Source organism: Panthera leo, chromosome A3 (assembly GCF_018350215.1).
Source record: "Panthera leo isolate Ple1 chromosome A3, P.leo_Ple1_pat1.1, whole genome shotgun sequence".
In the NCBI taxonomy this organism is placed as follows: domain Eukaryota; kingdom Metazoa; phylum Chordata; class Mammalia; order Carnivora; family Felidae; genus Panthera; species Panthera leo.
Genome location: NC_056681.1, coordinates 124,977,780 through 124,995,310, shown reverse-complemented (window position 1 = coordinate 124,995,310; position 17,531 = coordinate 124,977,780). Strand labels below are relative to the sequence as shown.

Here is a 17,531-nt window from a genome sequence, read left to right as displayed (position 1 = left end):
GGACCGGGTAACGTGGGCGGGGCGGATATCTCGCAGCAGCTGGTGCACTGGAAAGCTACCAGCGGAGAGGTTTATCCGAAGCCACCAGATTCCAGAGGGGGACGCTGCGGGGCGTTGGACCCCAGACCAACTCTTGGGGTCTGTGGATCCTGTTGATGGAGATGAACGAATTCTCGGCGCGTTTCTGGAAGGGTTTGCAGGGCGGGGCCGAAAAATGTGGGAGCCGTAGTATCACAGCCCACATGTGACGTCATAACACTGCATAAATGAGATAGGTAGACCTGGCGGAGCCCGGGCGTATCTTGCCAGAGGCAAATGTGACGTTACAGCGCCTTAGTGCCTTGGAAGGTGGGATGGGATTCCTTTGAGCCAGCTCTCGAGACACCAAGATTCCAGGGGTGGGGTATGTTATCACAGGTCCCACATTCTTGGAACTGAGGTTGTATCTAGGAGCCCTAGACCAGCCCACCGCATCTCTTTCCCCCACAACCCTATGCTAGCTCTGACTCCCGCGGCCAAGAGGTCTGAGGAAAAAACGGCCCATTGTACGCCCCAGACCCCTGGCTACATTTCAGAAGAAGGGGGTGGAACCTGAACCTCTTCTTGGGAAGAAACCCCTGCGAGCTTTTCTTTCTCCACGGTGTGCCGATCTCCTCCCAGAGCACCTGGAAGCTCCAGGCTGCCTTAAGGGTTTCTCGCGCCTTCTACCTGTTCAGCAAAGAGATCCAGCCGAGTAGCCCCGCTCCCTTGCCCCTCAGAGAAACAGATGGCCTAGCAGCTTAGGGAAGGACTCCCGCTGAACTCTCCTCTCGCCTCCTTCACTCCCGAAAGCTGGGCACCTGAGACCACAAAAGCTTAATGTCTGAAGACTGGGGTCGGATAAGGATGGGATCTTCTAGGCGTGTAGCGGGAATGGGGGAGTGTCCCCTTTGCAGAGTGGGTAGGCAATAAAACCCACCCAAGCATTTCCGGCATTCTCATTGCCTTTTCTTGCGTCCCACAGAGTAGGAGCTGGAAACTGTCCCCCAACCACGTTGCTAGGAAAGGTGGCCTGTGTGATGTCTTGTGGCCAGAATCCCCAGATTGCCCTCCCACTTGCCCTTCCATTTGCTGTGCTGTTACTACATAGCGTATGAACAATCACTGTCACAGTATAGACAGCGAGCTATGCTGAGAAGTGGCTTCTGGGTCCATCAGGATGATAGAACCATGGTAGAGCAAGGCAAGGCAATGGCATTGTGAGTGGTGAAGGTCTTTGGGCAGTACCCTGCCCCACTCCCAGCCCCCCTCTATAAACCCTGTGCTGGGAATCCATTCTTCTACACTTGATATTATCGAAAGTCAGTTGCAGGGTCTAGGATGGAAGGACGGGGATTCAGGTTACCAGAGGTGGCACGGGCCAGAATGGAAAAACTCGCCTGCGAACCTCCCCCATTTCACAGCTTTCAGGAGGTCTTTGGGGAGGGGCTAACTGCAGAAGCTCTTGTTGTTCTGGAGGAGTGGGAGGTGGCTAAATTGGGGTGGAGTGCGTTGGGCGGGGCGGAGCGGGGCGCAGCAGTAGTAAATCCTCCGGAAAGATGGGACCCCAGAAAGAGCAGAGGAACTGAACGAGGCGCTCCGTCAGATCCTCAGGGGTGCTCAAAGCTCTCTGTGACAGGTGTATGTACTCAGGCACTGTCGTCTTGGAACAACCACGTCTCCCGACCTCCTGGGGCTAATGACAGAAACGATGTGGGCCTGCCATGGACCCTCACGTAAGCCATGGCCAAGTGCAGACCATACTACCGACTGCACTGGCTGGGCTAAAGCCAAGTCCAAAACCCACTGATTAACTCTCTCTCCCTCTCTGCGCCCAGAGATCACAGTTCTCTGGGATCCAGATTCTGGCCTGTCCTGGGTCGCATCCTTATGAAGCTGCAGAAGAAGGGCTGTGATCTTGCCGGACTAGTGGAGATCCCTCAGTCCGGTCAAGACCAGGCAGCCCACGGTCCTCATTCGCAGTGGGCCGTGGAACCGATCAAGAAGTTTTTGACCGCAAGACCAGATATCCACAGGGGTGGTGGACAGGGGCTGCGGCAGAAAGTTCTGCCGAGTCCTCAGCAGGACGCACTGAGGTGCCCCAGTCCTGATCCGCCCCTCCAGGCCTGTCCAGCAGGGGGCAGCGTGGCTCCGAACGCGGAGGGCAGAGCTCTCAGCGCAGGCCCAGCCAAGGCCACCGGGACACGTTGGGCCCCGGAACCGCGGAGTTCAAGCCCGCAAGGGGGGCGGGGGCGGGGGCGGGTATGCCCAGAGGAGGTGACGATGGTTCAGTGAAAGTCTAGAGCGTTTTAACTCTTATGGCCTGGGCTTCCTTTTTCAGGCCGCAGGGCTCTGCCGGAGGCTGGGACTTTGGGTCCCCGTTGCAGGGAAGCTCGGCCCATCGTTCTTCGCGGCCGCTGAGCTCCAGGCTCAGAAGCCCGAGAGGCCGAGCGCTCGGCTTGGGAAAGGCCTCGGGCGCTACCGCCTGCGCCGCCCTGCGGTCAGGACACTGGAGCAGGGGGAGCCCCGCCCCGCCCCAAGAAGGAGAACCCCCGGCGGCCTGGCCTCTAATTGTGGGAAAACTAGACGCCCCGGGGAAGGTTCAACTTGTGGAGGGAGGACTCAGATTTCCCCTCCTAAACTTCCCGGGCCTCCCAGGGCGCCCGCCCCCGCCATTCCTGACGAGGCTTTAAAAACTGTAGGGAATCTTTGGGCGTGGAGCCGTACTCCGGGCAGGGGATGAGACCCAGCCAGAGAATTGTGTCGGGGGGATCCTAACGGAGGGAGGGTTGTAGGTTTGGGGCTTTGGGGAAGCAGCGATGATTGTGCATTTGCAACGGGGTATTGGGGCCCTGGGGACAGTACTGGTCCTGAGGCTATACGTGAAGGCACCCCACCACCACCACCACCACCACCACCACCACCACCACCACCACCACCAAAGCAGATGCTGGAGGCCAGTAGGAAAGCCTTTGGTTGGAGAGGTGGGTGACATTCTGTTCCCTTAGTGGATCTTAAGCGACCCTGGCACCCGGAGACGTTGTGATTTTTTTTAAGGCCGAAGTAGTGGCTGCAGGCTGGGTTTCCTTGTAAACTACCAGCCCCGTGGAGGTGAGGGGTGGGGACAATGAGACCCTAAAGACCGAAGTGGAGGAGTAAAGTACGAAAATAAACATGGGGCCGGGGTAGACCAACACAGGGAGAGAGGAGGCTTCTCCACCCATCTCAACCCTATCACTCCAAGAAGGCCGGGTTTCCGGAAGCGGGACAGGTTGGAGCGGGCAGGGAATCCTGCTCCTCTGAAGGAAAGAAGCCTCCCAGTGTCCTGTTTGGGAGGGAGAATACCCATCCTGCAATGCCTGTAAAATAACCGTTTATTTCATATTTTAAAAAACTCCAGTGATAAATGTCCGTTACCGATGGTCAGCATAAAGTGCCAATCGCAATACAATGCCCTGCTCCTAGCCGGCTGCTCTCTCGTGGTGACGGGACGGCGGAACAGGGGAGCCGGAGGCCGGGCCCGCTGCAGCCGCAGGGCTCAAGGCCCCCGCCCCGCCATCCGAGTCCGAGGGCCCACGGCCGACCGGCTGCGGAGCAGGGAGGGGGCGCTCCTTGGCCCCGCGGTCCCAGGGCCCGGCGGCAGAAGCAGATACACGGATTACACTTTTGCAGGCTCCCGGGGTGGGGATGGGGACGGGAGGAGGGGGTGGACTCTGCAAACGCACAGAACTTCCTTCCCTCTCCCCTCTCTCTCCGCAGGCAGAGTTACAAGCTTATATGGTCAAAGAAAAAAATAATAAAGTAAACGTATAAAATAACAATAGAAAAAGTAATACTTCTGGGAGAGGCGCCGCTGCGGCTCCGCGGAGCTTTCGTTCTTTTTTTAAATGCAGTTTCCCTTCCGCCACGTGAGTACCGCCTTTTGGCCAAGACTTTAGCCGCGTCCTGGGGGAGCCGCCCTGGCGGCTGGGGTCACGGCTCCGGGCGGGGCTCTCGAGTTCCGCGTGCGCCCGGGACCCAAGGGACAAGTCTGGGATAGGGGAAGGTCCCGGGAGCCCCTCCCGCTGCCCGCCAGAGTCGCCTTCGGCTTCTGGTCCCTCTGGAGGAGGGGGTATCGTAACCCAGGGTCCTGGTGACCTGGAGGCTCTTTTAGCATTTGATCTTGGAGGTTTTGAGCTCCTTCACCTGTGAGTGTAGCGTCTTGTGGACAGCGAGAGTCCTGGACTGGCAGAATCCTTTCCCACACTCTTGACACTTGAAAGGCTTCTCTTTGGAGTGAATGTATCTGGAAGCAAAAACAGAATTAATCTTTGCAAAATGATGTAATGTTATAAACAGTTATCTAAGATCCCCTCCCACTGCAACCAGGCTCTTGCCCTCAAAAGAGAGTGGGGGGGGGGGGGACCTAACGTGGAGTGGGCAAAATTCTAAGTTTGTGAATAGAGTAGGGAGGTGAAGGAAACTGGCAGGCAATATCTGACCCATCTGATACGTCAATGGGTCCAGCTAGGCCCACCCCTGCCTTCCCCAGGAGGGGCAAGCACTGTCTCCTTATAAGGTCTGGGTTAACAATAAAGGTGAATGAGGGGACCCAGGGGCAGGGAGGACAATTTGCTGGAGCTGTGCTGTCCAAGTGGGCAGCCACTAGCCACATGTGGTTATTAACATGAAAAGTAAGTAAAACTAAAAAGTTAATTTCGCAGTCACACTAGTTGCACATTTCAAGTGCTGGGCGGTCACATGCGTCACGGGTCCCCCTGCCCGTCACCGCAGAAACTTGGACTGAACAGCACTTGCAGATGCACAGGTGAAGGAAGGGATGAGAAGGCTGGCATGCCTGTCTGATGCTCATGGAGACCTGACTTATTCTCCCCAAGCTCTCTCCACCCATCCTCCAAGAACCTATGCCTAAGCCTTGTATGGCTTCCTTTGCGATGTTAGAGAATTCCCAGAAACTGGGAGGCCTGGAGAGCCGAAGTGGGGCTCAAGAACCACCTCATTAGGGAGGAGGATGGTGAGGACAGTGACAGACAGCTTTGGGGGAGGGGGGTCACACGCCGTACCTGTGGTCCCGTAGGTGGTCTTGCCTCCGGAAGGCTTTGTGGCAGATGTCACACGTGTAGGGCCGCTCATCGGTGTGCGTCCGCTCATGGATAAGGAGGTTGTAGGACTTAGTGAAGTGGCGGCCACAGAACTTGCAGACGAACTCCTTCTTGGTCTTGGAAGGCAGGCGTCCCCTCGTGGGCTTCTTTTCGGGGGACAGCTTGGTTACATCCAGGAGGGCACCCAGCCCACCAGTGGGGGAGCCAGGACCTTCCCCCCGGCCAAGCTTGGATGGATCTTCTTGTGTGGCAGCTAAGGCCAGGTTGGCAAAATCAAAGCGTGGCTTGGTCTTGAGCACAGAGGGGCCACTGCCTCCAACGGTGATCTCAGGCTTAGGCTGGATTACATGAGGAAACCAGGGAAAGGCGGGCAGTTGGAAGCGTGTGTCCACGAGGCTGGACACGGCGCCCGGGACTTTGGAGAACGAGGAGCGTGGCAAGTGCATGGCAGGGTAGCCCAGCGTCCACTGGTGCAGGTGCACAGCGTGCAGTGCGCTGAAACCATACAGATTAGGCAGGTGGTCCGAGGGCACCGTGGGCAGGCCATTCACCGCCTGAAGGAAGGAGTAGTTGGTGAGCTGCAGGGATGGATGAATGGGCACTGGCGCTGGCAAGGTTTTGCTGCCCATTGCGGTAGCTGCAGTGGGTTCTCAATCGCAATCTGCAAAAAAAAAGAAGAGAAAAGAAGGGAGAGAAAAAGAGAAGTTCAGAGGAATTCCAGCTCAGCCACACCCTCTCTGTGCCCCAGGGCAGACGCTGGGAGTCTGAGACCCCACTGAGGGAACCCACTGCCCTCAGAGAGAAAATGGAAACTTCTCTGATGCAAGGGCTCCCTCCAAATGGCCATGGCAGAGACACACAACTTGCTACAGAAACCAGCAGGAAACAAATCCTATGCAATGCAACCAACTTAAATGAGGGCCTACGGTGGAGGCAGAAGCTGGGGGAGACTGATGTGTGGAAATTTACATCCACGCAAGCCTGAGTCAACACAGAATTTCACTCTCCGGTGAAGAGAACAGGAACTTGGAAGCACATTTACATGTTCATGTGCAGATAAACAGAAATGCACAATGACAGATAAACACAGATTCACATGTTCTGAAGCAGAGATGACAACAAGGTGGCAAGATAAACTGAGATGATCAGTGTTGTGCTGCTAAACAAAATGCTGGCGTGAACATGTTCACATGTGCGTGCGCGCGCACACACACGCACACGTGGGATTGCATGGAACCCACGCAGGGCCTCCAGGGAAACAGCACACATACAAACACACACAGATCTGTACATCTCCCAGCTCCTCTGCATTTAGCTCTACTTAGCTGATCTTCAGTCTGGCTTCTAGAAACCATGTCATCTTTCTCCTCAAAGCTCTCAACTTTGACCTCAAATTTGCTTCTCTGCCTCACTATTAATGAGCCCTCTTGACACCACCCTCTGCGGCTGCTTTTGGGCTGACTTCTTACCTGAGCCCCTGGGAATTAATTGCCTTTGAAGGTGATGATACCCGCCTTCATTTACGAATTCAGTCAAATATCTGCAGGTACATACAAGGGGGCTTCGGTTCCCTCCCTACTCCATCAAACAGGGTGCAGTGTCTCTGGGTCTCCGATATTTCTGTGCGCAGTGACACCTGGGCAGGTGGGTATGCCTATGGGCTACAGTATTGAGGCCAATACAATCAGCTTCTATGCTTTCTGTGCCCTCCAACTGCAAGGCCAGGAAGCTGAAGTGACCAGCAGTCTAGCATCTCCTGGCCTCCTTGGTCAGGATCTCCAGCCTCCGTGGACAAGTCTGGGTTCTGCAGAGAGACCTTTCATCTCCAAGCCTCCCAGACACTCTTAAGTCAGTCTGTCCAGTGGAGGCAAAAACATGGAGAAGGAAAAGTAGAAAGTACATGGTGGGGGGGGGGGTGGCTTGTGAGGCTCAAGTGCTGAACTCTCTCAGCTCTGAGCTGAGGGCTACTCGAGAAGTCACTGAGGGAACAGGGTGCTTGGTTCTTTGCCTGTCTCAATCCCCTGCTGCCCACTTTTCCCTTACCCCCATTTCCCCTCTTCTCTTCCTCAGATTGCTCCTCTAACCTTCAGTAAGCCCCCCTTCCTGGGTTGTGCAGGCCACGGTACCGCTCCTTCCCACTGCTGGACGCGGACACCACCCAGACAGTTCCCCTAGGCTGGCTTACCCTCAGCCCAAGGCCACAAGGCCCAGTCGGACTCGGCAGCATTTCACTGCAGCAAAGCTTCTCACGGGAGATAGCCCTGCCCTTTCAGGAAGGAGTATGGACAATCTCGATGCAGAAACCCTTTCCCTTGGAAGCTGTCAGAGAAGTCACTGGCTGAATAGTAGGCCCGCGGAGAAAGAGGTTCTGCAGGGGGTGGAAGGTGCAAAACACTGAAAGCCTGCAGAGATGTTCCCACTGCAGGTTACATTAGCAACCCAGCAAAAACGCAGTGTTAAGGCAGCAATTAATTCAGCCCGGCGCCTGAGGACCCGCGCCTCAGTAGCAGAGGGCCTCCCTACCAGTTTTCCCTGCGGCTTGATCACTGGTGGTCCGGTGATCCCAGAGCACCGAGATCATCCTAGAGCGCTAACACCCCGCGAAGCAAAATACGAATTGGGGCAGAGAGAAAGCAGGGGCGGATTAGGGTTGGGAAGGAGAGAGGAGGGAGAAAGAGGGCTCTCGCCAACTTAAAATGTTGGCCCAGACTTAGGTGATTAGGTGAGGTGAGCGCTCTTTGATTTGCTGTCACTTCTTTTTCCCCTCCTGGCGCTGGAAATCAGATCCTTATTTCCGGCTCCCTGGGGCCGCCGGGGCCACCAGCACCCCCACTTGCTTCTCTAGGTGCTCGGCCTATCGCCGGCCAAGAGAGCGGCGGTGACGGTGAGACTCTGGACTGCAAAAGGACCCGAGCCCTGCCTGTGCCCCGGTGGGGAACCCACCAACGTCGGGTACTAACCTGGCCTCTCCTCGCCTACCCTGCCTACCCTCAGGAGCCGAGAAGACCTGGGGCTCCATAGGGGGAGGGGGCTTTTGCAGCCATCACTGCTCTTGGGAGCCAACCTTTCCGGGCTATCTGCCCGATCTTGTGTCCCCCAACACTCAATTTATTTTCTTCAGCATCACGGCCAGTTTCTTATTTTCTGCCGCAATCCGAGGCCAGGGCTCCCCAAGCTCTCGCCAACGACTTTCCCGGGGACGAAATTCGTTCGAAACGTGGCTCCTTACACTAGTACCAAGAATGGGCCAAATGCACGATCCGGTTTCAGGCGGTCAACTAAGAGAAAAACACAGTCTCACACTCGCCTCTCCAGCCGGAGAGGATGAACGAACTCCCAGCCCCTCGGAGTCCCGTTGCCCTGACCCGGGGGGCCCTTGTGTGAACGTTTTAGATTTTTAAACGCGAGGGCAAACACCTCTCCCCGGGCCAGGCATCCGCTTGGCAAGGAGCTTGAGCCTCGAGATCTGGGAGGTGCGGGTAAAGATCCCGACTACAGGCAGCAAAAGCAATTCGCGCTTCCAATCCTGGGTCCCCCGCGCAGTGCAGGCGCTCCTTCCCTCGCGCGGTCGAGCGCCAATTCCAGGTCTGCAGCCAGCCCTATGCCGGGCATTAATGAAGTGTGCAGAGTCTATTAAAGTGGTTTATTCGGGGCTAATTGAGCGTGAGCGAGTTAACTGCTTGCATTAATGAGGACGGAGCGAGCTCCACGAGCTTTCGCCTGAAGGAGCCCAGCAGCAGCCCCAGAAAATCATCCTTGACATCGAATCCCCAACACGCGTGGTGACAGGCGTCCAGGCCCCTGGTGGGAGGACTAACCACCACCGGATACTTCTGTTGAATTCTCCCAACGAACGAGAGCGAACGAACCCTTCGGCTAGGCGGCCGTCCCGCGGCATTTAAACGCCCGCTGAGTCCTTAGCGGTCTGTTCCCCAGTCTTAATGAAACCGCAATTACTTCGAGGAGCCTCGGATAAAACATCCACCCACTGGTCCCCCCCTGTCCCTGTCAGCCCTTGTCTTCTCTAGGAGGCCATGAGCCTGGGAGACCAACTTGCTTTGCACGTGGTTTCTGTTCCCAAAAGCCAGCCCGGTTGAAATTTACCAAATTGTGGCAACAAAGAAACCCTCGCAGCTACTTTACCCTCTGAGAGCCCATCCCGCTACTGCTCGAGCTGTTGAAAAAGGACTGGATGTGGGTTTTCGTTCTTCTGAACCTAGACATGTCCGGAAAGAAAGTAGTTCCGCAGGCAGCCCCTCACCTCTTTCCCTCTCTCCTCGGGCTTCCCCCTTCTCTCCTGAAGGCTGAGTTAGGGGACAGTCAGGGGGAGGAAACGAATCCTCGCCTTATAAGTCCCAAGCCGGAGACATTCACGGCACCCACAGCGTTTCTGCTACTTGGGCGTGCGAGTCTCCAATTGGGAAAGAGTGCTCGCGACCCCCTGCACTCTTCCCTGAACCGAGACAGTCGCAGGTTAACTCCCCAGGCCCTGACTACACAGAGCAATCATCCTATTGAGAACACCCCGAAGTCAGAGCAGAAGTGCGAGGCGGGGTCAGGCACGCGGCCCTGCGCTCCGGGTCCAGCCGGCCCGATACCCGAGCGCAACTACGCAAAATAACAAACTTGCACGAAAAGCGCGACCCGGCTGGGGCATGCACCTGTCCCTGGCGCCGTCGGCTGCGGCCGTGGCCATCCATCCATTCTCTCTTCCTTCTTCGTCAGCTAAAGTAGGTCAAACTGCGCTAGGCGCGCGTTTCGGGAAAGTTTCTGCCCGCTGAAGTTTCTTCGGTTTCTTAGAGGGGGGCCCACAGGCTGACTCCCGAAGTCCGCGGGCATCTCGCCGCGGATTCCTAGGAGCCTGGCAGCGCGAGGGCCAGTGCTGGAGGCCCGCCCCCTCCTTCCCCGGAGGTCAGAGGCCGAAAGACCCCGCTCGGGAAGTCCCTGAGCCAGCACCCCCAACCACCCTGGGCTGCAGCTGCTCTCACTTTCACTAAGGTCCTGCAGCCTCCGTTTGGCAGGAGGAGCTTCCTTCTGGGACACAGAGAGAGAAGACACCCGCCGCGCTGTGACAGGGGACCCGGGAGCGCTGCCCGCATTCCCCTCGCCGAGCAGGGGCGCCCAGGGCTGCAGTTACCTTGTTCCGCGGCGGTCCCGGGCTGAGGGAGTCTCTGGGGCTCCGCTGCGGGGGACCCGGGAAGCCAGAGGCGCTGGATTCCACAGGCACCCCCGGAGCTCTTGAGTCCTGGCCCCTCTCCGGCTGCGGGGACTCCGAGCGCCCGACGCGCGGGAGCGCTCCACTGGCCCGGAGCCCTGCCCCCCGGAGGACAGTGAGCCCCGCTCGCAGCTCCCTGGTTGGGTCTGAACCGGGAGCGGCTGAGAACTTGCTGGGGAGAGACCGAGCTCCGACTCACTCATCCCTTAGCACCGAGCCGCCTACTTATTTTAATCCACCACCCTCCTCCCTCCCTCCCTCCTTCTCCCTCCCGCCTCCCCTTGCTTCAGGATTCCTCCCCTCCCTTGCCTGTCCCCCAACCCTGCCCTGCGCCTGCGCACTGAGAGACAAAGTTTTGCTGACCCGGGCAGCCGGCTTTGGCAGCTGCGTCGCTTTGCCACGGCCTCCCCGGACCTGCGTCCCCTGCTTTTCGGTCCTGTGCGACCCCTTTTGCATTGTTAGGCTCACGGTGGCATCCCTGGAGTGCTAAAGGAAACAACCTCAAGCAGAGGAGAGCAGGCTGAAACTGCACTCTTCGCGGTCCTATTCCTGCTCACCTGGGACACAAGCCTGTGCAGGGGTGGTGGGAGGTCGCCCGGGATACCTGCGCCGAGGCTTGGACTCCAGTGCCCTTCGGACCCTGGCAGAGCCGCCCTTTCTTCCAGAATCCTTTCCCAGAGGCGGCTGGCCCTGGGTATCCAACAGCTTCTGGACGTCCAAGAGCGCTCATCGCCAGGGCAGTAAACCAGACCTGAATGCCTATGGCTGACCCCAGACTCTGGCTTGTGGAGTTCGGTGGAGAGATCAGAGGTGGAGGGCAAGAAAGTTATTGGAGTCCCAAACCCTCTGGGATTCCACTCTTACTTACAGTCTACCCCTCCAATCAGGTACTCATTGGTTTGGGGAGTTTGGAGAGCAAGCTGCAAAGATCGTCAGCTCCAGGACCTCTAAGCTAAAGGAACTGGTTCAGGTGGCATTTGGGACCTACAAGGGGTCAGGATTCTGGCTTCGAAAAATTCTGCCTTCACTCCTTCCGCCTTAAGGCAGCATCCCTACCTTACTGACTAATGGGCTCCGGGAGCTGCCCTCCAGCTGACCCCAGCCCTGACCTCTCCCTGCCACCTCTCTGGAACACTGGGCCCTGGGTTCAGGAGGAGGCAATGGTTTCCCAGGACCTGGGTGGGTCCAGACTGACACCACTGCACTCCCAGTGTTTGCACCAAGGTCGCTGCTGAGTGACTCACCCAGCCCTGGGAGCTGGATCCTGGACTCAGTGGGTCTCTAGCATATCGGTACTGTGTCTCTGGGAAGGGAATGCTGCCAAGTCCAGCTTTCCTCTGAAGATCTTATTGCTTTTTAGGGTGTCAATCCCTGACCCAGGGAAATGATAGTGGAAATGTCCCCCCAAAAGACATAGTTGAAGAAGACCCTTGTCTTATCCACAGGGCTTTAGGACAGAACCTGGCCTCCAGCCCCTAGGTAACTTTGACTTGGGTGGGGAAGAAGAAGGGGGGGGGAGGTGCAGTTTTTGCCCCAAGGGATTGCACTCATCCCCTGCCACAGATTAGTGCTGGAGTAAGGGACCCACGTAAGTTTGCAGTTGGAATCTTAGCAGCTGCCAGCATGGGGTGATATTCTGGCCAGGGAGAGGATCCTTGGGAGAAGAAAGGAGCTGAGATCACTCCCTTCCCTGAGATTCCAAGGCAGCAATACCAAGAGCAGGGGAAGGCCTGGAAGGAGAGTCCAGCAGGGTATTCCTGGATTGTGCTTGCTCCTACCTGGGTCAAGGAATTTCCTTGTGCTAGTCTCGGGCTCTCCTAGGAGACAAAACTCAAGAACCTCCATTAGCAGCAATGAAAGAATCCAAGAGAGGTCTCCACACTTGGCCCTCTGGCTGTCCAGATTGCTTAGGAAATGTCCTCTCAGAAAAGGACATTCAGGTGGGATGGAGCCTCCTGGGGTGTGCAACCCCATCTCCTGCTTAGAACTCCACACAGCATGACTATGTTTCCTCCCTCTTTCCACTTCCCTATTTCTTATGAATCAGGGCCCTTGGCTAACATGCTTCAAGGACTTGTAGAAATCTCTAGATAGTAGGATCCCTAAAGAGCTCATGGAGAGTCTTTAGGAATGCCAAAGAAAGGACCATGAAACTGGGTTGTTTAACGCCACTTTTTCCAGGTTATCTGGAAAACTGATTTGGACTCAGGCCAAATCCTGGAATCTAGCGGGTGTAGGGCAAGATGAGGATGTAAGGTTGGAGCTAGCCCCTCATGGCCCAGCATCCCAGGCTTTGCCTCCCAAACTCTGGCTGGGTCTCCTGGAGCTAGTCTGCAAGGCAGAATGAGACAAGGTGAGAGATGTGGGACCCTGGCACAGCTGGGGCAAAGATGGGCCTGTTTCAAATTCCCGCCTTGGAAGATGATCCTGCTAGGTCTCACTTGACAAGGAACAACCCCAGAAACCCCAGGAATGAAATTAACGATTTGTTAATGGCTCAAGAGTCCTCCACCCCAATCTGAGCTCCCAAGGGGGTGACCCACAAGCTATGGCCTCGGTCTGCACTGCAAGCCAACCAAGTTCAGGTTCCCTTTCAGCACCGCAGGCAGAAGCAGCCCAGGAAGCTAGGAACCCCACTGCCCTCCTTCCAGGGGGAACAGGGGCGCATCCCCTCCCCCACCTACTTAAGAGAAACTGATCAGCCCAAAGCATAGTCGCAGTGCTGCGCCTGGATTCCAGCTTGAATGAATTGCGGAAGGAAGGACCCAGGACGTCTAAGGGCTTCCAGGTGACTTTTTAGCGAAGTCAGATTCATTTAGGACTCGCAAGGACATCACTTTTCGAATTTAGTAAACTTCCTCAGTAGCCAGAACCCAACCGTCCTATGGCCCAAAAGCACATCGCAGGTGACAGAAACTTTTGTGTGGCCTCGCATCCCGTTCCAGGGCGTCCAGAGCACCCCGCCACCCGCGGCTGCAGCCTCTGCTCACTGTCGGCTCCCGCCGGAGACTAGACCCGCGCAAACTCTTGCCACCGCTCCTTCTGGCTCTCTTTCTCACCCACCGCCTGCAGGGCGGAACCGCCCGCGCCCAAGGAGTCCCTGTGTTGTCTGGAACGGAGCACCCTTGGGAAAAGGTCCCCAAACTAGCTCCCGGGCTTCCAGGTCCCGGTTACACCCCACCCCGCAGGTGGGGTCCGGCAGGGATCAATACACCCGGCTGCCTGCCGAGACATCCCACCGCCTTGCTCCCAGTCCCCCAGCGAGCCCTCGCCGCCACGTTCTGTGGGCACATTGAGGGGTTGTGACAGCCCCTGCTGGTCTCCCTGCCCCAACCCCAGCTCCTCTGGGAACATCTGCTTACTGGGAAGGAAAGAGCCCCAGCCTGTCTTCCGAGTGAAAACTGAACAGCTTCCAGAAAATTAACTAGAACATGGCCTCTATCGCTTTGAGGTGTTTTTGATAAAAAAAAAAAAATCAACCCCACTTCTCCCTACTCCCCAGCCACACAAAAATGACCTCATTTTTTAAACATGGAATTTACTTAGCACTTTCGGAGTTTTTGCTTCCAATGCAATCTTTTCCGTAACTACTTTGTGGACAATTGGGGCTCTGCTCATTTGACCCCCCTTTACGCATGTACAGAGCTTTCAAATAATCCGGAGATTTAGGTATCCCTCTGTAATCATTTAGATGATGGATTGTAATAGCTCAATAGTTCCTCTGGAACCATTACGATCAATCAGGTCAAAATCCAGCTTTGGGGAGAAAGTTTTTAAGCGGGGGAGGTAGGTAACACGACATCCACACACACTTGTACAGATAACACGCTCTGATAACGTACAAACAACTCCAGAGTCTTAAGAGAATAGATCCCAGGTGAACCCAAGAGCCGGTGTTTATTGTGACAGCGACAGACAAGTTACAGTATCAAAACTGAAAGGGAAAGTGAGCTGTGTTTCCAGGCAGTTCCCGTTTCGTAAGTTCTTTATGAGACCCTACGTATTTTGTAACGATTTGTCACCTTAACAAATGTAACAATGCACATAGACACAGATCTACCCTTGGTCTATAAAATCATGTATGAAGCACGGGTATTCATGTGAAATTGCTTGGGTTCTGGGCATACTAATCATCTGTAAAATGAAATGATGACAATGCCTTGTATTGTGAGGAGCATGTGTAAAATGCGTTTGAATGGTGCGGTGAGTTTCGATTTTTTGTACAAGTATGAGTTGTCAATTATTTTAGACAGTTAACAAATCTATGTTCTAAGACTACTGAACTTTTTCTCTTATCCAACGGTGGAAATAAATGTATTAGAAACGAAGCAGTGTCTAACCAAATTGAGGATGACGAAGAAAAGTTATGTTAACTGAACTGTGTATAGTCCGGGTGAAACACTTCGGAATAGAATTACCTTACCATACCCGCGGCGCTGCGTCTTTAACGGGCTACTTCGGCGGCGGTCGGCGCTGGAGGAATCCGCGTTCGCGGTAATTAAACATTTCCAGACACTGGAGGGTTATTATCTGCATAGCGATTTCCGGCGAAGGGACTCAGAGCTTGTCTGGCTGCGAAGTTTTATGCAGATTCGAGGAAGCAATCCTAAAGAAAACGCGCCACCTGCTGGCGAGCACGTGGCATCTCCCGGTGCCCTTGCCTCCAAAACTCCCAAATCTATTCTCTTTATTGAATCTTACCTACCAGTGGGTTTCTTTCTCTTTTAATTTTCTTTTGTGGGTTACGAAATTCGCCTTTACTCCTTTAAAACTATGCACACTCTTACGCTTCCAAAGAACAAACAAAAGAGGGATTCCCTTTCTCCACAGGGTTTCTGGTTTTCCCTGCTCCAAAAACCAGATTTGTGAGTTTTTGTTTTGTTTTGTTTTTAAGTAATCCGAAATCCTTGGCAACTATCTACCACCATTAGTTTCTGGCCCTGGGAAAAACGATGAGCCAGGATCTGTGAGCCTTTTCTGCAGTCTTCGTCAAAGCTGGGTTACTCTACCTTGCAGGTAGCTCCCAGGTTGCCTGAGAGGTGAGGAGAGGAGATTCCGTTCTTGCACCCCTCCCGCCCCTGTGGGGAGCTGGGCAGTACCGGATCCCGCCGATTCTGGTTCTGGCTTTCTGAAGACCATAGGAATGAAGAGAGGGGGTCTGCTTCGTCAATCGGTTTCCCTTAAACCTGTGACACTTGCTACCCCTGTCCCTCCTCCCAAGCCATTAGATTCCAGCTCCTTTGTTTCTCCCTTTCCGTCTGAATTCCCTCACAGAATATTATAGCTACACCCTCTCTTTTCCTTGGCATCAAAGATGCATCTTTTAATTTTTTTTTTTTTTTTTAATTTTTGGGGATAACTGGGTGGCTCAGTCAGTTAAGCGTCTGACTCTTGGTTTCTGCTCAGGTCATGATCTTGCAGTTTTGTGAGTTCAAGCCCTGCATGGAGCTCCACACTGTCCCTGTGGAGCCTGCTTAGGATTCTCTCTCTCCCCCTCTGTCTCTGCTCCTCCCTTGCTGATGCTCTCTCTCTTTCTCTCAAACTAAATAAACTTAAAAAAATTTTGTTGACAAGTAATTGACATACAACATCGTGTAACTTTAAGGTGTAAGAGCTGTTGTTTGATACATTCACAGACTGCAATATGATTGCCACCATAGTGCTAACACTTCTATCACTTTACATAATTATCATGGCTTTTTTGTGATGAGAACACTTAAGATCTAGTCTCTTAGCAACGCTGAAGTTTATAATGCAGTACTGTTGACTATAATCCCAATATTGTGCATCAGCTCTCCAGAACTTACACTGGTTGCAAGTCCCCAATTCTTCTATCCCCCAGCCCCTGGTAACCACTACTTTCTGTCTTACGAGTTCAACAAAGATGCGTCTTGGATGCTTTCCTTCCTTGCCATCAAAGCTCCAGCTTTTCAGATAGGGACAGAAAGAGAGAAGTCTTCAGAATACATCTGTTAATTATGCTGTTTGGTCTGTCCTCTGCCTATAGAAGAAAGTAGGGTGTAGGAGATCCTTGGGAGCTTCAGCTACATTGCTCTCACCTTCCTTATGTTTGAGAACCTATATAAAGATAACAAGCTAGGGATTGAGGAAAAGATGGACCCCTTGGCCCTGCCCCAGATGGTTAGAAAAAGGCTCTGCTCACCTAGGACCCATCACTCTCTTTGCTCCAGTAAGAGGTAGGGTCTCTCAGTTCCTTATCCTGACCTTGCAGTGAGGGGAAGAAAGGAAAGGGACCCAACTTAGACACTCCAAAGAACTGCCAAGGCCACCAGCTCTCCCCCAGGCGGTGTGAAGCTATGGGGTGCCTCACCTAGATTCATGAATGAGGACACTCACTGAGAGATCAGGGGCTTATGCCTCTTTTGGGTTCAAGGCAGGAGGTCTTCCTGAGTGCAGACTATCATGCTGCAGTCGTGCTGGCTTCCCAAAATGGTGGCCTAACTGGGAAAGAAGAGATTCCCTTTGGGAACCTGAAAGGCATCTGGATGCAGCTCTAAAAAGTGGCGATCCTCCTCCACCTGTTATGACAGAAACCCAAGTACCGACTTCAGGGAGGCGGTAGGGTGGGAGACTGGAACTGAGAATGTTCCAGGACATTAGTCCCTTGACCAAATCCACAGTGACAAGCAAACTGTGAGAGGGCCATGCCCTCTGCTAGAAGAACCCCCGTTTCTCTGATTTCTGTCAAATCAGACTTTATAGGAAGAGAACAAGTGGTATTTGTGGATCTGAGCCACATGACAGTGTAGTGCCATATCTACACAGAGGAGGAAACCAAACTCCCTATTTTAGCCAACCACAAGGACCAGGCACCCTTCCTCCACGCTTTTAGCCAGAAGTTGGTGTGGACGATGACAATACCAGCTCCTGCCATAGCTCCCTTTATTCCCAGATGGCTCCAGGCAAATCCCCTTGGGGATCATGCCTCCAATTCCCTATGTGGGAACCTTTCCTCTGATGATAACAGCATCTGCTGAAACACTTTGAGCAAATACAAAATAAAAAAAGGGAAAGATATTAGCATGTGATTTTTCACTTCACTGAATGACTAATGCCTGGGTTCCTTTGGTATATTAGGTGTTAGTTTGCATATCGCATGTCAACAAGAAAGAGGTGGAGAGAAAATTTAAAACTAGAGTGTTATTATCAGTGTATTCCGGATAAATAATTTTCAG

At 54.1% G+C, this 17,531-nt stretch overlaps 1 protein-coding gene across 1 annotated transcript; it reads right to left on the bottom strand.

Moving 5' to 3' along the window:
* Positions 1 to 3,275: 3,275 nt before the first annotated feature.
* Positions 3,276 to 10,540, bottom strand: OSR1 (odd-skipped related transcription factor 1). Its single transcript, XM_042930286.1, has 3 exons — positions 10,258 to 10,540; positions 5,082 to 5,781; positions 3,276 to 4,303 (listed from the first exon to the last, which is right to left on the bottom strand). The coding sequence occupies exons 2-3, from the start codon at positions 5,747 to 5,749 to the stop codon at positions 4,168 to 4,170; spliced, it is 804 nt and encodes a 267-aa protein (XP_042786220.1). The 5' UTR covers positions 5,750 to 5,781; positions 10,258 to 10,540; the 3' UTR covers positions 3,276 to 4,167.
* Positions 10,541 to 17,531: the final 6,991 nt, after the last annotated feature.

Coding starts and splice junctions, on each gene's coding strand:
- OSR1 (XM_042930286.1), bottom strand. CDS start 5,749: ATGGGCAGCAAAACCTTGCCAGCGCCAGTGCCCATTCATCCATCCCTG. Junction 4,304..5,081: donor GACCACCTACGGGACCACAG/GTACGGCGTGTG, acceptor TTTTGCTTCCAG/ATACATTCACTCCAAAGAGA.